Source organism: Toxotes jaculatrix, chromosome 6 (genome assembly GCF_017976425.1).
Source record: "Toxotes jaculatrix isolate fToxJac2 chromosome 6, fToxJac2.pri, whole genome shotgun sequence".
NCBI lineage: Eukaryota > Metazoa > Chordata > Actinopteri > Toxotidae > Toxotes > Toxotes jaculatrix.
In genome coordinates this window covers 15505820-15527534 of record NC_054399.1, presented here as the reverse complement: position 1 = coordinate 15527534, position 21715 = coordinate 15505820, and the positions used below count along the sequence as shown (strand labels likewise).

Sequence of the window (21715 nt, the reverse complement as noted above, 5' to 3'; positions counted from 1 at the left end):
AGTTTCAGCCTTAGCTACAAATTGAGACATTTAATGTTTGTGTGTTATTACATGTTTTTAATTGAACTCATTTACAGCATGTCGTTATTTAAACCTTAAATTTATTTCAATGCTCACCTACAGAACACTGAGAAATTTTACAGCTGTGGCACTAGCAAACCTCAGTGAATACTGAAAAGTAATATCATGAAATAAATGTAAACAATATCTAATTGAAATAGGCTACTGTTGTTTAATGTCAACATTTTTCAACTTTAAGCTTTCAACTTCATTTACAGGATTTCTTTTGAAAAAGGTGTCAATCTTCTCCTGCCTTCTTTTCTGCATCTTATGATACTGCGTGACAAAAAGAGAGTGGTAAGCTTGATAGTGTCATGGGTCTGACAGTACTGTGAGACTGATAAAGTTTGCTTAGTTGCACTAACACGTCCACAAAAACAATACTTAGGCTTCAAATGAGCCACTTTTGGGTGGCTATGTGAATCATGAAGCTAGCTAGTTCCTGCACCCTTAGCAGCTAAACGATAAATAAAAACAGCAAGAGAGGCGGTACTTAAGGCAGAAAAGCTAATCATCAGCCGGTCACAGTTTGTGCAAAACTGCAGAAAAAGTGTGGGTGTTGAACCCTCTCACCGGGAAAAGTGTGGGTGTTAAAACACCTACATCCCCCAAGGGTGCGATGCCCATGGCTGCAACTATTGATTACTTTCATTTTCGATTAAATTCAAGTCCTGACATGTGAGAAACTGGAACCAGATCATTTTTTTTGGCATTTTTGCTTGAAAAAAAATGACAAAAACATTTAATCGATTTGCAAAATAGTTGCCATTTTATTCTCTTTCGACTCACGAATCAATTAATCATTACAGCACTGTTCAGATCCTTTACAAGCACCAATATACAGTGGTAAAGAGTAACTAAGAACATTCACTTAAGCACAAGTTTGAAGTACTTGTACTCTACATGAGTATTTTCATGTTTTACTGCTTTATACTTCTTCTTCACTACATTTCAGAATCAAATGTACCTTTCAGCTCATTATATCTATTTGAGAACTTCAGATACTTTTCAGATTCAGATTAATAATAAGAAATATAATCAACAAATAAATCCTGGTTTTTATTATTACAGAAAAGAAACTTCCCAGTAGTATACAGTATAAAGTCATAAAAACTACCTCCAGTGAGCACTTTATTAGGAGCACCTGTACACACACACGCACACACACACACACACACACACAGCATAAATATGCTAATAAATGTTGATAAAATAAGCTCTGGAAACTTAAGTCCACTTACACTGTATACACTCACTGACAAAACACTGTAGTATCATTTGATAGTATTTTAACCACACATCATGTTTATCAGATGATAGGCCACCGTCTGTGGTCTGTGATTTTGATATTGATGTGGTGAGAGATAAAATACGCAACACAACAGAGGGACATTCTTACTGACTTCACTCTCCTCAAGCGGGTCACAACCAAACAATACAAGGGAAGGGGTAAACAAAACCTTTTTTTTTTTTTTCTGAGAACTTAAAGTGCAGTGTGGTGAAAACTGAAGTAAGGCTGTCATCACTTCTGACGAATCAACATGGCATGTTCTAGTTTTAACAAGGTAGATCGAAAACACCACATATGTCTTTGGCTATGAATAATCTAGGTTTTTACCTTGCCTGAAGTACGTTTTTGAAAGGTCATTCTCTTTTTGTTGTGACCACTTCCTGTCACATGTTCTCTTCTGTTCTCTTCTTGCTGCAGCCGTTACATCCCATGCTTTTTTTTGTCAGTCTCAGGTTTCATTTCACACTGACCAACAATTTTGTTTATCTGATCATTGTTTAAAGTGTTATGGTTTTATTACATTTGATCAAATTTTATAGTTTTGCAATGAGTAAGATTTAAAGGCCATACTGTTGACCATGTTGAAATAAATTGTCGAACACTGATCTTAAAATGTTACTGGAAAAATTGAAAAACATGCAAATGTCAAACAGGAAAAACTACATTCTCCATAACAAGATGCTTTTGCAAATATGTTATTGTCCAAAAAGATAAAACTCTTAAAGCAAGAAATGCATTCATCACGTCTTTAGAAGTGAACAAATGTGTAAACCCTTGGTGCAACTTTGTGTTATGAGGCAGTAAAGTCTGCACTTACATCATTTTAAGACCAAACCATTCCTGTATATCAGCATGGCAATCTCGTTGTCCACCTGTTCGAGATCTGTGATTCCTCCTTCCCTGGAGCTCCTCAGTGCCTGATCTGTAGAGCCAGGGCTCTCATCGCTGATTTCTCCTGACATCCTCGAATCACTGCTCTCATTTTCTGCGTCCACATCACGCCCATCATCCCACTCTTCTTGGAGGTCAGTGGTCTCCCATGCCTCGTCAGGGAAAGACTTCCCCTCTGGATGCAGCTGGAGCAGGGTCAGCTCATGCACCTCCTCTATCTCATCCAGCATCTCCTGCTGTAGGTCACATTAACACATTACAGTAAAGTTTACCCAACAGCTGATAATTCCTATATATATATAACTGCACTGATTTACTGTGCACTTGATTCTCTATATCTGAGGAAATGAGTTCTGCTGTACTGCTGTATGGTCAAACTTTAGTACATAAATGAATAAAAGTGTAGCTGTCAGGGTTTCAGAAAGAGTAATAACTTTCCACTTGATAAATAGTTCCAAAACCAGGTGAGGAGCAGTCTGTTTCTGAGATTTACCTGATTCTCCGGCTGATTGGGGGTGAAATCTGGAATAACAGGCATAGGCACAGGGCGAAAGACCTTGTTTGCGATTCTATATATTCGAACAGAGTAGAAACTGTTAAAAACAATTCTTCCAGGATGAAGGACCGATTAAAAATTTTACATAAAACAACTGTTTAGATAAGACAAAAACTGCACTAATGTTCACCAAGATTGTTTCCCCTCTCCCTCTGTTTACATGAGAAAAGGTCAGAGTAAGAGTAATACAAATACCTACACACAATGGAATTTAAGTGAAACTGTTTAACTATAGAAAGAATAAAATATCTCTCTTCTTTTCTCTTAGAAAAGAAAAGAACAGGTTAATTAACAATAAAATTCACTCTCACTCAATTCAATACTGTCTTGGGTTTTGTTACTAAAGCTCCTTTATTTGGTCTGGGATGACCACTGGCTTATGCTAAATTTATGTAAGATTCTGTTTGTGCTACTGTTACTGTGTCACAGAAGCATTTAAACAGTTTTCATCCCAAAAGTAAAACAAACAAACCCAAGAACATCTTCAAAAATTAAACAAAATGTGGTGTGGGATTGTGTTATTGTGACTTGTGGCTAAAGCAGCGGCTGTTAAACATTTAAAGAAAGTCAGAATATTTCAACTGTTCGCCACACCTCTCTACAAAGAGAATGTATACTGCTTTTTGTATGGCTATTAATACTCATTATGGGTATTTAAAGTAGGGAGGTCACCTACCTCTTCAAGACAACGGTGCATACTGTTGAGCTTAAAAAAAACAAAAACAGCAGGCCAAAACTCAACCACACTAATTTGGGGGGAGAAAAGTAAGACAGGGGAAATGAGTTAGAACTCACATGTGGAAAGACTTCTCTACAGATTTGTATTTAACTTGATGAAAAACTACAAACATGAGAGCTGATTCTGTAAACCTGATACCGTTCAGTGGCTTCTCTGGCAATGTATTGATAGTTATTGTGGCTTTAGGTCCTTCTCCCACACGGGTTACTCCAGTCAGGCTGATGTTGTATTTTGCTCCAGGTGTCAAGTTTTCCAGGTGGTATGTTTGCAGCGATGCTGATATGTTATGACAGTCTGATGAAATGAGATGTGGAAAAACTTAATCATGGTAAAATATATGCTGCTGTGTTACTGGCAAGTTTCATTTTCTCTCATACTCTGAGTGAAGATTTGTCATTCAAAAGCTAGATATCAAAAGTTGTTGAAAACGTGTACATTTGTAACTAAACATACAGCTATACATGAGGAAATACATACAGGTGACAAATTAAAGGAAAAAACTGAATAAATGAGTGAAGAAACATATTGAATGCAGATGTTTCCACACAGGTGCACTGCATGCACCCACTTAACTGCAGTGGTCTCTTCCAGGACGACAATGCCCCCATCCACAGGGCCCCAAGGGTCGCTGAATGGTTTGATGAGCATAAAAATGATGTGAATCATATGCTAACGTACTCACAGTCACCAGATTCCAACCCAGTTGAAAGCCTATGGGAGATTTTGGACCAGTGTGGTGCTCTCTACCACCATCATCAAAACTCCACTTTTGGAGAAATGGCATTCCATCGCTACAGCAGAGACTGGTAGAATCAACACCAAGCTGAACTGTGGGCAAGTGGTGGTGCAAAAGCTTACTGAGACAGTTAGTGTTGCTTTTTCCCTTAATTTGTCACCCATCTGTAAGTTTGTGTCTCTTCAGCTCTACAGAACGTTTGGCTTTCTAAAGTAAACAAACAGTTTCAGATGAATAAGAATGTGGCTTTCACACCTTTTGGTTCATCCTGTGAGCTAATTTTCACACTGCACAGGCTGTAGTGTGTGAGAAATCCTCGCTGGTCCATGGTGGCAATCGCTTTCCAGGACAGATCAGCAGAATTGTGTGTTTCGCTAAAAGCAACAAACTCCTGAGGTTCTCTGCTTGGTGCTGACAAGGGAAAAAAAAGGTAAAAACTACTGTTTTCTATGGTGTGTGGAGACAAACTTTGCTGTCCTCTATGACTGTGATGCACCAGTCTGCACTGGATCAGTGTCACAACCTCAGCACTCATCTGGCAAACTATTAATTTTTTAGTTAGCCTACTCATCTGGCAAACTATTAATTTTTTAGTTAGCCTGGGGGGCATTTACAAAGCATATATTGTATACGTTGATGTTTAGTTTGCAGAACTTGTGTCTGATAATTCTGCTGACTGTGTGCATCCAGTGTATACCTTATGTGGAGAAATCTGATTGAAAGACACTTACCACCCTCTTTTTGGTAAAAGAGGCACATTTCAACTGTACGTGGCTTTCCATTATCACATTTGTGTTCAAAGTAAAGGTAGCGGACATAGTCCTTTATGCCTGCAACGGAAAGAAAAAGTGCATGAAACTGATTTCTAGTGCAGAAAGTATTTCCAAGGCAGGCGTGCCATGACCTTATATGAACAAGATAAACGTTAATGTGTTTTCGTTTGTAATGTGACCTATTTGACTATTTTTTCTAGTAAAAATGAAACGATGGCATGAGATAATCTTTATTTTTACATGTATGTCTTTAAACTGTCAATAGAATTTGGTGCAAAGTTAGAACAAAGGTAAGTTTTGGTGAACAATTGACAGAGTCAGTTTTGGAGGGGTAAACTAAACTGAACCATCTAACGTTTCTATCCTGTCTTTTTTGCTTTCGTTATTTTTTGGTCTCTGCAGTGCACAGTTGATGAAGTGGTGTGGTTAAAAGTAATTTAAATACAACTTACTCTTCTTTACTTTTTTCCTTTCTCCTTTTTTCTTAGATGCTAAAGTAATCACATTTCCTGGCCTTGAATCTTCATCCTGAAGCTCGTACCACTGCTTGCAATTTTTCTTGTTTAAGTTTAAGTTCGACAATGTTTTGTCACAAACTGCCAGGGAGAAAAGAAAGAACAGCTCTGCTTACTGATGAATATACATCATATGTGACACAATAGCCCATTCTCACAACAGTTCATAAAATAGTGATGTATTTTTTTTTCTGTGACACACAATTTGCAACCCAGTGTAACGGTAGTTTGTGACCTAGACAGAACATTTAACATGTTGATTCGTGTACGTGGACAGAAATTTCCCATTTCTTCTGTGAAAATATCAACTTGTAGTGACTACAGTGTCAGTAACAGTAACACTTTTTTTCTGGCTATGTTAAGGCATTCGCAGCACTTTAACCAAAACCACATCTTTCCCTAAGCTTAACCAAAGTGCATTTGCTGCCTAAACCCAGCAACAGACAGGACTCTGGATATGAACCCTGGTCTCTGGTGTGAGAGACCAGGGTTCCATCTCCTTGTGACTTCGCTGCCGTCAATGCGTGTGGCATTTCACTCATTAATTTGAAAGTGGTGCACAGTTTCAGGAAAATGATGGAAAATTAGTGTCCATGTATACAAATCAGCACATTACATTTTGTGATTGTTTCATGAACTGGCGTGATAGTGGGTTGGACACATTCAGACACTTAGGCCTACCTTTTAAATCTGCAGCAGGTTTGGCGGGTACTTGTACAATTGCTGAAGGAGAACACCCTGCTGCATTTATGGCAATAACAGAGATGTTGACAGCAGAGTACGACACGTAAGTAGTGTAACTTGTTTCGCTGGTGTTATGCCTCCTTCTCTCTGTCCTCGCACAAGGACATCCATGAGAAGACTGTGTGTCCTCCAGTCTGTAGGTCACTCCTCTGATTGCTGCTGCATGTGGCATCGGCTGAAGAGCAGAGGAGACCTCAGTTCAAACAAACACCAGAAACAGCACCAACTGACCAAGGCAATAATAATCTACTATGAATGGTACAACCCTGCCTGGGGACAACAGGTCAATCATTCAAATTGTCTAAATGTCTAATGTCTAATGTCTAAATGTCTAAAAGGGGAAACAAAGTGTCAATTGTTGTTGATTAATTTTTAAGCGGGCCGGATTTGTTCTTTTAATGTGTTCTTTTAATTATTGTCATTGTTAGCAATAGAAGTAGTAGTAGAATTAATACAAGTAGCAGTAGAAATGGGTCTGTAGTAGATGGAGGTGCCAGTAAAATGTTTGGGGAAAACAAACAGAAAAACATGACTTTTAAAGGCTTTTTATGCTTTTATCAAGAGCAGCTCATAATATAAGGCTGAAATGATTAGTCAATTAATTGTTTCATTTTTCAAGCAAATATATTGAAATGTTAAACATTCCCTGATTGCAGACACTCACATCAGAGGATTTACCTGCTTTTCTCAGCCATATGATTATAAACATTTTCAATTATTTTTGGTTATTTGGACTTTTTGTTTAACAAAACAAGATTTTGAAGCTGTCCTGTTTGGCTCTGCAAAGCTGTGATGAAGTTTTTTTTTTTTTTTTTTTTACAATAGTTTCATAGATTAAAGGATTAATCATTTAATCCAAAAAAGAAAGAAAGAAAGAAAGAAACTGGCAGATGAATCAGTGATGAAAATAATTGTTTTGGTGTTGCTTTTTCTTCACTGGCTTACCTTCCAAGTTAGCATCACCTTTCGAGTGCCATTTAAAAGTTTTGTTTTCATGGTGACCTCAGGTTCATGTTCAAGCGCTGCAGTAAAAACACAAAATATTAGTGAGCAGAGTATTTAAGTTTTAGAGAAAGTTTGCAAGTAGTTTCAGCCTCTTTGTCTAATGTTTACAACTAAAAGCAACTAAACTAAAATTAAGTGTTTTAAACTTTTCGGTAAAGCTGCATCTGGTAATAGTTTGCCATCTCCAAAAGTAGGAAAGAGCTATCTGTATAAATTTAGGGAAATTTAAATCTTAGAAGTGTAACATAATTTAAAGTACTTTGGTGGGAGAAGTGTTGGGCACACATACGTCCAGGTTATGTATTTAATGTTTGAGTATGAAATTATTTTTTTTCATGGCATCCAGCGTGCACTGACCATATCAGGCCAGTAATTATACCTGAAGCCACTGTTCAGAGAGGGAAGAATCGAGTTACAGATATCAGTCAGTGGGGATTTGATGAACTTTTCTGTTGTTGTGTCCCTTTATGAGTCGTGTATGTAAATTAATAGGACTTTTCTATTACATCAAGTGCAGCTTTAAGATTCAACATTCATTTTTTGAGAAATGGAATGATGTAAATCATTGTTGCATTAATGCATTAATTTACATAGAAAACATGAGTTCACCTGCAGGAACAAGCATAACTGGAGACCATTTGCTCCACAGTGGGTTCTGGACCTTAGTGGACTGATGTCTAATCTGAACCTGGTAAGTTGAATTCCTCAAGAGATTCACAACAATGACCTGGTCTGTACAGAAAAAAAGGAAAGCAGAGACATTTTGTTCATTAGACATTCTAAATTCTGGTAGATTATTTTTCCTCTCACATGTTGCATTTTCAACAAGTTCTCATACGTGAATGACAGAACTGGTTGCTTGTGTGTTTTCTGAAAATTGTCTGTTACAAAAAAGACTCATGCAAACATGTTCTGGTCTGCCACCTCTGTGATGAACAGCAGTAATACATTACTTAGCAATGTGTTACAGTAATGCGATTACTTCCTCCAGAAATGAATGGTGTAAGGTATTAGAATTACAACACAGTTACTAATCCCAGTAATACTCCTGGTAACTTTAACATCTGGGTTCGCAGTCATACTGGGAGTTCAATGGAGAGTTGGGTTGCTATCAGTTGGGACTCTGTGGTCAGTGGGCAGACTGGGTTGCAATATGGTTGAGCTGGTCTTGGATTGCAAACAGGTGTACGTACATTCAAGTTTCACCTCTTTTTTCTGACTTTGACAGTGAGACGTTGATACGTCTTTAGGCCTGTGTGCAGTCACTGAGGAAAGGAGAAATAAAGTAATTTAGTGGGCTACAGCAGACAAAACCAGCAGCATGGGCCGTCAGGATGTTTCACAAGTAGATTCACAAGAATCACAGAACATATCACCCACAGGAAACATGAATTGATGCTGAACAAACTTTTGAAAGTCTTAAATTATAAGGAAGACACAAGAGTACTTACACATAATGGTAGTAGTTGATATCTGTAACAGCAATGCAGATGTAAGGTTAAAATGGTTATTTAGGGTAGCAAGAGTGTAAATTTGCTTCACATACAATAGTTCTGGGAAAAAAACAACACAAATGTGCCTTACTTTTTCCCATGATTCTGAGGTCTTGTTTCGTCGAAACAAGACCTCAGCTGTAGCTGGACTGTTCTCTGCAGCCTCCCAGATTAAACTGAGGTTGTTTTTTAACCAGGACACCACAATATTTTGTGGCACATCATACTTAACTGTCAAGGACAAGTAAAAACATGTGAGTGATGTTTTTTTTAAATTATTATTTTATTTACTTTATCCATATGTATTGTATCTAGTAAAATGAAAACTGTGGCATCAGTGTGTTATCAGGTACTCATTGCTTCAAAGAGGACAATGTTTAAATCTTTGTTTCTGTAGGCTGAAATCAGAAGTATCCATTACCTATGTGCTTGAGTTTAACAGACCTCCTGAGTGATCTGCAGCTGGAGTTTCCTACATGAGCTTCTACCCAAATGTTAACAGGCCGATTTTTGATCAGCAGCTCGTCACTGATGCACTGCTGGGGTTCCTTAGTTCTCCCAAATTTTGTTTCACTACAGATAAATATGTACAAGTATGAGTGTGGGGAAAGTGGCAGAAACTGAAAGCATCTCACAAGACATCACTGTTAGACTTAAAGTTTATATTAACTCCTCAAAATCCAGTTTTCTCCAATTTAAAATTGTTAAAGGAATCATTCAGCATTCTGGAAAATACACATATTCACTGTCTTGCCAAGAGTAAGGGGTTGAGTTGTGCTTGAACAAACCAGTTCATACAATGTGTTGTCCAACCTCACACTCGAAGATGGAGTGAAATCTGTATTTTCTGGGGGATTTTGTTAAAATAAGCTAAGCTAACTGGCTCCAGCCTCATACTTTCTGTACAGACATGAGAGTGATATCAATCTTCTCACCTAACTCTTGACAAGAAAGTGAACAAACCTTTTTCCCAAAATGTCAAACATTTCCTTTAAAGTCATGTTGTGCTACACAGTATATCACAGTATACAGTAAGTAAATGTTACCATTTTAAAATACAGTCATATTTTAAAATACACTTTCACAATACTCACTTAAAGTAAAGATCAAATGTCACATCCTTTTCTATTGTATTCATGCTCCATTCGCACTTGTAAACTGTGTCGTCAGCCCTTCTCCTGAAGCACTCAGGAGCTGAAGGAGCCTCACATGCTGACCCTTTGAAGAAAAATATTTCAACATTTTTAATTTTAATAAAAAGTTTTAATAGTTTTAATAGTTAGTTAGTTTTAATAGTTAGTTTCTTGAGTTCCTCCAGAAATAAAAAATCCTTCTTTAGAGATCAGCAACAAAGCTGATACAGCAAAAAGTACAGTAACAGGAAATGCAGCAGCTGCAGTTTTCTTATTTTACGTAACCGTTTTTATTGTTGATCCACTTTTAAATGTACCTCTCCTTTTTCCTGTGAACCACTTTGTAGTGAACCACACATCACATCAATCTTGCCATTCTGACAAGGTTAGAGGTCCTGGAGTTCTGTACATCAGTCTAAGTACTGTGACTGAACCACGCTTCAAACTGAGAAAAAAAATGCACCCTGTTTGTAAAAAAAACATAACCTGCCTATGTGTAAAATATCAATTTCGACAAAACTATGGAGGCTGGGACTTTAGTAAGGCTGCACAGAGCAACACACCGCGGATGTCATCTGTTAGTGTAAACCACATGATATTGATAAGCTAACCAACATGTTGTGGCTGATGTTTTACTCTTACAGGAGAAGTTCTTTTACTTTCAAATGTCTGGTGAGTATTATGCATAGTGTTTTGATATGATCTGGTTAAAAGCAAACTAAAAGCTAGAATAAAGTCACATAAGTAAAGAAAAAGTAAAAATAAAAGGTTTTTCATTGTGACTTACCCATGCTGACCGTTGTAAGAAACACAAACATAACATATACATGTAGTGAACTCCTGCATTTCAAAGTTTCCATGAGGTATAGTGGAAAGTATGGAAAGGTGATCATTATTCAGTGTGTAAAGGTCCATGCAGTCAACCTGCCTTCATGTAACTCAGTTGTCTTTCTCAGAAATGTCACAGAACTTTCAAGTCCTTTAGGTTATACGAGTTGCAGCAAAACCACAGTGTCAGGGGTGGGGGGAGGATGCATTCGGTACAGTGGCAGACAGACACAACAGCCATTCTGAAAGTGACAAGCCTTTGAAGTCTTTTTATTGGTTTTTCTTTTTTTATAATGTTCATTTCCCTACAACTGTTTTTGTACTCGTCAGGCTCCCCATGAAAGACAAACTAGAGGAAACTTGCATTACATTGTACAATTCTCAGAGTTTTGCAGTATAGCAACCTTTTCTAACTACACAGAAAGTACACACTTAATGCAATGTTGACATCAAAAATGTGGCTCAGTGAAGTTTTAAGCTGCTCAATTAACGCTGCTGCAGTTCAAGATGCTGATTTAATGAAAATTAAAATACAGTAGTATTTACAGTATGCTATTCAGGAAAGTGAATGTTTCTGTAACCCAACAAAATCAACAATCTTTCTCTGCCTTTCTCTTTCTCTGCATGTTGATTCCTTTTCCCTCACCTGCTCATCATTATGTCATCAGCTCTGCAGTACTTAAATCCCGCCTCTCCTCCCCCCTCGCATTCCCTGCCTTCACCTGATCTGCTACTCCTGACCTGAGTCTGTGCTCTGCTTTTGAGTCCACTAAACACTCGTAACACTGTGTTGCAGTGGAGTTATTGTGAAATACTCAACAGTAAACTGAAACTGTCCTCCCAGAAAACAAGCCGACAAGTCATCTGTGCATGCAGCTTACTACTATTATGACCCATAAATAGCGACAAAAGCTGCATAGGGAGGAGGTCTGGTTGGATGGACAAGTCAACAAAACACAGGACTCTGATGCAGGAGATTGTGCGTTTGTTTCCCATTTGAAATCAATAGTCTTCATTGTTTCCTTTGGCCATGACTGATACACAACCTTACCTGCGTGTTCATCCTATCATACCTACCTGAATGATGATGAGAAAGAGAAGCACTTTGAAGGAGATGGATGGAGGCCTTTCGTGTAACTGCTAATTCCTAATAATGCCAAAATCAAAATTACATGTGCAGTAAATGGTTTTATATTGGGATGTGAAAAATGCTGTAATAACTAATAGCCAACTACACCTTCAGTTGGTGTTGTGGTGGTGGAGGCTGTCATTCTCCTGTAACTCATGTTACATCCTCATTTTCTTTCCCCAGTTCCCATTTACACAAGTTACGGTTTCATACCAAATCACTCACACTTTCACTTGGTAAAGGTGGCTCCTGTTCACTTATACATGAAAATACATAGTGTAAAGCTGGCTCTGTTAGGATTGGCCTCTCCTCTTGTGTCTTCTGTATTTCTGCTCAGTCTGTGTGGTTTGTCTATTCTCTGTGTGTGTGTGTGTGTGTGTGTGTCTTGTTTTTGTTTGGACAGAGTGTGGGGATGTCAGGCTTTCCCACCAATTCACCTGTGAATCAGACCATCGTTCCACCCTCTCCCTGTGATTACTAAAGACCAGTCTTACAACTGCCATTCTTTTTTCCGTGTTCTGATTTCTGTCTTTGGTTTCTGTTTAGTGTGCCTAGATTTACTTACTTGAATTCTTTGTTAAAACCCTTTTTTAAGTTTCAAAAATATTTCTTTGTGTTTCTAAACCACAACTCCACAATTTCAGATCACATTTCTCAACAGCCAATAGAGAGCTACTTTGTGCATGTGTTTTGGAGGGAAGTGTTAATTACTGCATGTCTGTCAAGAGCTAAAACTGAGATGTCAAACAAACTGCATCAGTGAGTTGTAGTTTTGTGATTTTGGAATTTGTTTAACTATGTTCCAGCAACTCTAAAAGGGAATTACGTCTGTCTCTATGTCATGATCCGTAAACAGTGCCTTGTCATGTTTTGTCTCGTGTTTTATTTTGAAATCATTGTCCTTGTGTTTCTTGTCTCATTTTACTTCTTGCCTTTGTCTGGTTTCCCGCCTTTGTGATTGTCTTCCCCGCCCTAATTGTTTCCACCTGTTTCCCCTTACCTGTTGTGTAAATATAGTCTGCGCCTCCCCTTGTTCCGTGCCAGTTCTTCTTGTCCTCCGTCAAGAGAACCAGCGTCCATATCTTGTCCTTGTATCTCTCATCAGGTTTTGTTGTTCTTTTGCATTTTGATCTTCCTTGTTTTCACTAATTGCCTTGCCTTTGTTTCACCGTTTGTTCCTCGAATGAGTGATTTTTGGTTTCCTCAATAGAGTGATTTTCTGTTCGTTTTGACTTTAGTTTTTTGAGCCCTTTTCCCCTATCGGGTGATTATTATTTTGTCACTTTGTTTAATAAAGACTTTGCTTTTCTGAATTTTCGCTTTGGAGTCGTGCATTTGGGTTCAGTCCACGTTCAGTCCTGACACTCTATACTACCAGCTGTCCAATGGGATAATTGTCTCTTTAATATGCTGTACTATTTCTGTGCTTCACTTTTTTATGTGTTGTACCACAGGTTATCCAACAGATAGAGGTAGGGCAGAGAACTCTCTGGGAATGGGAATCTTAAGTTTAGAGTATCTGAGTCAGAATTATCATATCATAACTTTTGAAAACCTTTAGCTCATACTCAGCCAGAGTTATGTCACTGTGGTGACAAATCAGGTGCTTAGATAAAGATGTCCTATATTCATGTTTCTGATGGACTTTAAAAAGTGAACACTTTGATGCAGGTGTCTACTACTTGTCTACTCTTTTTGAATTTCTAACACTTTACAACAGTGTGTAATTAATGTCCTTTCATCTTTTTTTTGTTGTTGACAAAGCAGAGGCAGCAAAAATCCAATTACACTGTCTTTCCTCTTGGTTGGTAATGTGCAGCACAATATGTTTTATTTGTTTTATTTTACGTACCAGTGTCCATCAAGGTCAAACCAGTGGCGGTTTTTTGGCACCGGCAAACCGGGCAGCCACCCGGGGCAGCATCACATGGGGGGGCGGCACAATCACGTGAAAAAAAATAATAATCTGCGCCGCTAAGCTGTTTTCTATTATCTATCATATTATTGTGTGGGGAATTGGCAAATTGGCGCCCTCCACATCTCCCAGCATGCACCACCAGCATATGCATTTGGAAATGGCACCCTGACTCAGGGTGGTGGCTAGGTTGGAAGAGTGTGGGAGTTGACCCTGGTGACGGTCCTCTAACACTCGAGGCTCCGACCCATGCGCGGTAGCTCATGAGGCAGTTGTACTGAACTGAAGCTGAGGTGTGGTTTGCTCACTGACGTTTGAAGCACTTGAGTGACGTTCGAAGCAAGTGAGTGCGTCGGGCGTCATACGATTCACATGATTGGTTCGGTTGGTTCGGGATCGAGTGTGTTCAGAGATAGGATAGCTCTGTATAGTGGCGGTCATTTGAATTTTTCTCGGTTGTTTAGTGTTTTGAGAGTTAGTAGTGTTGATAGTGTATTTTTGGAAAATCAGTATAGATGGAGCAATAGATATATAATGTATAAATTAGATAGATATAGATAAAGAGTTATATAGATAGGTATATAGATATATAATCCTAAATAACGTTAGATATAGATAAGACATATAGATTCATTACATATAAATACACACACACACACACCCACCCCAGAATCATCTGTGCCGTCTGAACGGGTTTTTTCCAAGGCTGGGGAAATAGTTTGTTAAAGAAAAAAAGTCCAAAAACTGTAGAAAAACTTTTCATTAAGAAAAAAAATTTCTTAATGAAAATTCATAAACAGTTACACAAGCACACCCACTGCCATGTTCTTCAAGCACACCCTCTTTACCCATGTACACATAAACCTCTTTACCAGCGAAGCCCAAAACATACCATGGTATAATCTGTATTTGCAACAGTACCATGTGAAAATGACAACACAAAATATAAGTGAAGATTATGTAGGGTTACAATCAGCCATGCAAAATAACAAACATGGTCTTCTATTATTATTATTATTATTATTATTATTATTAATCCACTTGAAACCACATTATCATCTGGTGCAGTCAAAGAGAAAAATACTATTTATCTAGCTCCATGACAGTCAGACTCCCCATCTCCCAGCATATGCATGCATAGACGGCACCCTCACTCAGGGTGGTGGCTGGCTTTATGGAGAGTGTGGGAGCCTTCCCCATCTCCCAGCATGCCCCAGCAGCATATGCATGTATAGATGTCACCCTGACTCAAGGTGGTGGCTGGCTTTATGGAGAGTGTGGCAGCCGTCCCCATCTCCCAACATCCCCCAGCAGCATATGCATGTATAGACGGCACCCTGACTGAGATGAGTGTACAGGCTCTCGGGCCTTCTCGGGGGGCATTGCTAGTGATGGCTGATCGAGGCTTTGTTGAAGCTTCGACACCTGATTCAAAAAAATGGTTCATTACCCGAGGCTTCAATGACACAGTGCTCGAGTAGGACATCTAGTGGTCAATAAAATGAAGTGCAATGAAGACGTGTCATTTATTGGTTCATGGATTGTTTGGGATTGTTTGAGCTTAAAAGATGTTGAATACTGGGTGTTCAGTCCCCAGATGGCAAATGTGATCTCATTCCAAATGTCTAATTCATGAGCTAAATAACACGCAGCTCTGACGGGAATCGAACCCACGCTACATTGTTGCAGGACAACTAAACCAATGACAGGGTTTTGATACCGAATGAAGCAGTAAAGTGGTTCACACGTCATAAATCACGATCAAGAACGCAGAATGAACCAAGACAGGTGGCTGCATCATCTGTTTAAGTACAAACATGATAATAAAAATCAAAGTCACACGAGAGGCATATTCATTGTTTAATTAGTTGGTCAGAGACGAAAGCCATGTCTCTTGATTAAATATATTGGACAGCACAAGTTAAAATATGTATTGTTCATGTTAATGTTTTTATCTACTTTAATGTTCATGACATGAACATAATTTTAAAGGAAATCCATACAAAAATGATTTCAGTATCATAAAAAAAAAAATGCACTAGCTTTCAGGGGGACGGGGCGGGCATGTGTGTATTGAGGTCAACCATGTGTCAGGAATGGCTCACTGGCCTTGCTCACTGGCCTTGCTGTCATCAGTATCAATCACTCTGTATTACTGTACAGTATAAAATATTATTGTGTAGTCTGATTGTCATGGCCACACATCATTGCAGCTGCTTGTCTTTTGCACTAATCATCTTTTAATTTCAGGTTCCAGCCCAGAAGTAATAGAAGCACATGGCTACCCTTTACTACCCTTTCTATGCTATACTACTCACTTGGAGACCTGGAGGTGGCACTCTTTCATTTGGTTTCACCATGGTTACTTTCTAAGCACAGAAAGAGTGCATACATCAATTGCAGAATAGCTTTTTGTGGCTGGGTGTATTGCCATATTTTTGTGACAAGCTGGTAAAATCAGTGTTTATTATTGCAGTATGTCCGTGAGCATCTTGTAGATAAAAGATAAAAGTGTGTACATGAAGAGACAAGTGAGGTTGTGATGAAAAGCTGCAGCATTCAGATTTAAATTTAATCTGTGGAAGGAGGTTTCCAGTGCTGTGACTCACTGCCACCAGAGGGCAGTCTAAGCTGCAGTTTTGGCCAAAGGAGAGGAGCTCATCTCACTGACCTTTAAGCTGAGCAATGAGCCCAGAGTTCACCAAGTTACAAAAATCCCCCTTCAGATATGCATCGCATTAAAATATTTATATACAGGAAAAATATTTACAAAAAATGTAAATTGGGTAGAAGCTAATATGACATGCACACTTTCTCCATCAGGAAAGTTAGAGCAGTGTTGTAGAGGTAGAGAAAGGGACCAGGGACCAGTGGGATGTGAAAGAGTGGGTCCATAGAAATAAATAAACTGTATGTGGAGACTATGTACAATATAAATTTAAGTTTAGATTATCCCCTGCAGAGATTTCACAGACTGCTTAATGTTGCTTGAAGATGAAATCAAAAACCTGCCAATTATGTGTGTTCAATATGTCCCAGTCTGAGGGTTTATGAGCATACACTGGGTTTCTGGGCAGTTTGGGACACATATATTTCATAATGAAAACTGCAAGGAACTGGATGGAACTATCACTGGTGTTTGGGGCTCCTATGGACTGACCCCCATCACAACTAGGCAGAAAGAGGAAAGCACGTGGGAAGACAAAAGTAGAGAGCTGCAACATTAAACATTAAATAATCAACATTTGCTTTCTTAATTGGTGTTGCTCTTTAAAATTATGAAGGATTTGGCCTGTCAACAGGACGGTTTGAGATCTTGGTAAGAAGAGGTTAGCCAGATAGGCAGAATTTCCATTTTGTTTTCACTTGTAACGTTCATTTTCTATTTGAAAAAGAACAAATAGATGAGATTCAGAGGTGTGAAACCAGATTAAGAAACGGGTAACTCCACTGCAACACACTGAGGAAAATGCAAATATGAAAGGGAAAGGCATGCATCATTTGCAAGTCAAGACTTCGTGAGTGAAAGGCAGGAAAAACACATAATACTCTCAATACCTGCTGTTCTTTGTTTGCATGGTAGAGCTATAAATTTGTGGCATTTTTAGAAACAATATGCCTGTTTCAGATTACTAATGTCAATCTGTAACCAAGGAGTTTTAACATTAGTCAGTTTTCAGTATCATGTATTGTATTACCCTCAAAGATAATACATAATTAAAATATAAAATATAAAATGAGAATAAATCCAACAGAAGCATTTTTTAATGCTTCGTCTACTACTCACTCAGATAACAAAACTGGGTGTGTCACATTTGTTTTTGTGGGGTTGGGAGATTGTGGTTAAAGTTTTCATTGTACCTGCAATATGCTGAGACAGAGTCGTGGCTGGAACTAAGCCTTCAAAGGCCAGAAATATCAGTTGCTGGATAAAGGAAAAACCCACCCTATCAGTCACTTGTAGATCTATTATGGTCATCTTGTGCTGTGGGACTATAAAAAAATGTTCTTATTGTACCATAATGTTTTACTTCATAATGCACTGGGTCCCAGACTGAGGTGCAGGTCCTCCTTGGTGGGTGCAGAGCCTTTGCATGGAGAGTTTACTTAACCAGGAGGAAAATATGGAGTGACACTAAAGTTGAATCTTAGCAAAGTTGTCTTAGAAATCAAACACAGGTCGAAGTAGTAATGCAATGGTTAATGAAACACAGCCATCATTAATGTCATTAGTTTCAGTCGTGCTTTTCCTGCACTGAAAGATCAAAATGTCTGTTGTGAAGAACGTCTATGAATGATTCACATGGTATGCATAAAGCAATAAGAGTGCTCTAATGCTAGTAAGGCTAAGAGGATTTGGGTTAGCAAGATCTATTCAGAGAGAATAGACAGACATGAAAACACTGATGCTCTCAAGTTCACTGTGAGTTCAGTGTGTGCAAAGTTAACTTGTATTTTTTTATTTGCATGACGATAAGTAAGAAGAAACATGCAGTTCATGTTACTGATTATTCAATAAAATTCTACTCAGCTCCTTTTGTTACTGGTTCCTACAGCTGATTTTATATATAGATATATAGATATATAGATACGCACACACATATGGGGAAAGGACCTTTTTTTCATTTTCCAAAGTGAGATTGTTACCCACTGAGTAAATGAATGTAACTAAAACAGCTTTTTGCAAATTTCAGATCAGATAAATTTCTTTTGTTGACTTCTGAAACCTATCCATTTTTTGATGCAGACCGGAGATTGCTGATCTTTCTACTGATGTCAAGTGGAAAACAGGATCTACATTAACCTTACACCCACAGATCAAAATCTCGACGGTAACTGATTATTAGGGTTACACGCAAACAGACTTTATTTACGGAACACTCAGGTTTGAACCCAAATGTGGGTTGTTTCAGATATTAGTTTCAGATCTTATTATTCATACATCTTGCAACTTACAATCCTGCTAATGCAGCAATTTACCTTTGGCAAATTAATCTGATGACGATCGTAAAGAAAGAAAAGTAACTTGCATGAAAAAATAAAGTTTATTGCGTCAGATCAGGGTTTCACAACAGGCCTGTCTGTTCAACAGGCAAATGAGTGAGGGCAAAGCAGTGAAGCAGATGTGCAAACGTCCAAAAACGCAGGAGTGAAATTGGCCTAAGTTTCCCAGTTGGAATTCTGACTTAGAGAACTGTTTGGACTATTTCAAGTAGGAGGTTGGAAATTTCCGAATTTCGAGTTGTCTGGAACGCAACATACGTCCGCAACCTGTGATGAGGCGTCTCAAGTGGACATTATTGCTTCCGATAAGAAGTCACAAACCCAGAGAGCAAATGACAAACACCGCAGTAGACAGCCTGGCACGGTGCAATGGTTAATGGCTACTGGGGAGTCGAGGATGGAATTGGGAGCGGATGTGTTGGTGGGTTTGGAGGTCAGGTGATGATAAAAGGCAGGAAAACACTGAAGATTACTGCAGGACAGGGAGGGAATGGCTGACAACAGAAGCTTCATACGTTAGACCCCTCCTGTTAATGAAATAATCTCTATGACGTACTCCCATTCAGGGGAAATAAAAGCACTACATTTAAACAAAACATAATTATGCCATACACAGAGATATAATACTCAGTTAAAAGCAGCACATCGTCATCATCTGAATTGTTTGTCATTGTCTGCATTTAAATGCTGCTAGAAAATGCAACAGCTCAACAGCACTGTAATGGAAAAGCGGGGTTTGTTTATGAGAAACCTCAGTACAGTAGAGGTGGGTGTTATGTTGTGCAAAGTGCAGACATGTTATTTGCTTGTGACATTGCATCAGGTAGAGCTCAGCAGCAAACAAGCTCTCTAACAATACAGAGTGAAGTCCATCTTTACCTCAAACCAATGAGAGGTAGTTTCACTTGTGTGATTGTCTTCAAGGTTCATGTCACTTATTTGATGCACTCATTCCTACAAATACTGAACTGATACTCCAGATATTTCTGTTTTGTTCTAAAAAAAAGGAAGGTGTTCCAGAAATGAGGTTTTTTTTTTTTAGTTTTGCTTTCTGTCATTTGGCTTGGGTGTTTGGCCAACACTGAGCAGAATGGTGTACTTCATGTTCAGAGTCTGGTGAGGCTGTTTTTAAGCCAGCTGTGGTCCAGTACACAATTCACACAAGTGTGATGTGGAAACCTGAAACCACAGTGCACATACGCAGAGAGTGGACTTTTCTGAGAGACCTTTTGTGTCCAAAAGCTAAACCTTTGAAATCAATATAATTTTCATATCCGCAGATTCTGGATTTTTCAGTGGGGGAGAAGGAGTAGATGTAATTTGAAGAATTTTGAACAAGGGTATTAAACTTTTTGTGGGAAATTTTTAATTATAATTGAAAACAGGAAGAAGACGGAAGAAGTAATAATTAATAATTAATAATTAATCTGCCTGTACTGCTTCTGATTCATATCACGCTGCTTTTGGGATTCTCAGGAGCTGCACTCTCATGGTTGTAAGGTAGGCCACTGTTTATTTACATGCAGGATAAAAATACATGCAAAAGATTGAAATAGTAAGTAACAAACAGATGAAGGACCAAAATTCAAAAGTTATATGTTATAATGGAGATGTTGCTTTTATGCCAGCTTTACCAACCACATTTTCACACTGCTTGGCACTATTTGCCCACAGTGTAACAATTTAAAAGGAACAGATTTGTTTCAAGGGAGGTTTCCCAATTTCGTCCTCTACGAGAAAATGTAATTTTTTCTCATTAACTTAATGTAATGTAATGTTTTGCAAATTTAAAGATAATTCAACATAAAAATTTTCCATTACAGTCGCCCTCAGGTGCAAACGAGTCCACTTGAGGCAGCCCAGCAGGCACCACCCAAGGTGTAAACAGTAACCGAAGTGGTTTCAATTGCTCCCCTATCCCACTAGGTGGGAAAAGGATGAGTTTGAATGTTTGGGCTCTCTAACCAGTCTCTAGAACTGAAGAAGCAACAAGAAGTCCATTTGCCTTCAATCAACCCTTAGGACAAAAAATTAGAGTTTTTATTTTCAGACCACTCCAGAAATTATATACATGAGACATTCTAACTTGAAGACTTTTTACTTGAAATGATGAGTTGGATGATTGGACACCTGATAGTTCACTCAACTTGTAAAGACCTGTTTCCTAAAGAAACAGGTCTTTACAAGCAGATTTCTCAGCCTGCACTGTTTGAGAGTCAAAACTCTTCATAGACTCTTCTTTTTCTGCACTTTGAAGAAAACAGACATGACAGAAGTTTGCTGCTTGTCTTAAATACATAAGATAAGTCATTTATATTCATAATAAAGAAAACAATGGAAACCATAATAAAGGTTGGTATCAAATTCAGTCCCTTTCCCTGTATACTTATAATATATCAAAGTTACTGAGCAGTGTCACGTCTTTTCATTGACTCTGGCACAAAGTTCTTCCTGTCAAATGATGAACTGAACGATAAATGGAAAAGCAAATTTGTCTTTTTGACTGTGACTGACCAGCTGTCTGTTCAACTTAATAACCTTATATACATTTTCTGAAGTTGTTTTCTCAAGTTTACTTAGCTTGATTTTACATTAGCAGAACTCATAAGACAACCTTGAACTGATCATTAAATGTAAATTCAGTTACATCACATTTTTAATTCAGTGGGGGAACGTTTTTCAGTTGAACCGATGTAAGATGATTAACAAAGCAGTGCAGAAGACCCAGCAGCTTCATAATGTTTTGTCTCGTGCCCCAGAGATGTACCAGTATAATCACTTGGCACAGGTTTTCTTTGTGTTTTCAGTGTGGTAATTTAATTAAACACAAATTTATTAAGGAATATACATCAGATAAACATAAAAGCAGATGAGATAATAAACAGTCTTCTCAGTTTATATAT

The 21715-nt window shown here is 38.3% G+C and overlaps 1 protein-coding gene across 4 annotated transcripts; it reads right to left on the bottom strand.

Annotated features, from left to right (window-relative positions):
* Nucleotides 1–806: 806 nt before the first annotated feature.
* On the bottom strand, nucleotides 807–10879 carry il12rb1 (interleukin 12 receptor subunit beta 1). Of its 4 annotated transcripts, none has more exons than XM_041040505.1 (16): nucleotides 10724–10879; nucleotides 9898–10021; nucleotides 9225–9376; nucleotides 8895–9034; nucleotides 8762–8783; nucleotides 8504–8575; nucleotides 7920–8042; nucleotides 7251–7327; nucleotides 6243–6480; nucleotides 5499–5642; nucleotides 5005–5103; nucleotides 4529–4684; nucleotides 3676–3831; nucleotides 3475–3544; nucleotides 2736–2811; nucleotides 807–2478 (listed from the first exon to the last, which is right to left on the bottom strand). In XM_041040505.1, the coding sequence occupies exons 1-16, from the start codon at nucleotides 10827–10829 to the stop codon at nucleotides 2170–2172; spliced, it is 2064 nt and encodes a 687-aa protein (XP_040896439.1). In that variant the 5' UTR covers nucleotides 10830–10879; the 3' UTR covers nucleotides 807–2169. The 4 variants fall into 4 exon arrangements, with proteins under 4 accessions (XP_040896439.1, XP_040896440.1, XP_040896441.1 ...); XM_041040506.1 differs by lacking the exon at nucleotides 10724–10879 and adding an exon at nucleotides 10254–10311; XM_041040508.1 differs by having other exon boundaries at nucleotides 2328–2478; nucleotides 3669–3831.
* Between the last annotated feature and the right edge of the window lie 10836 nt (nucleotides 10880–21715).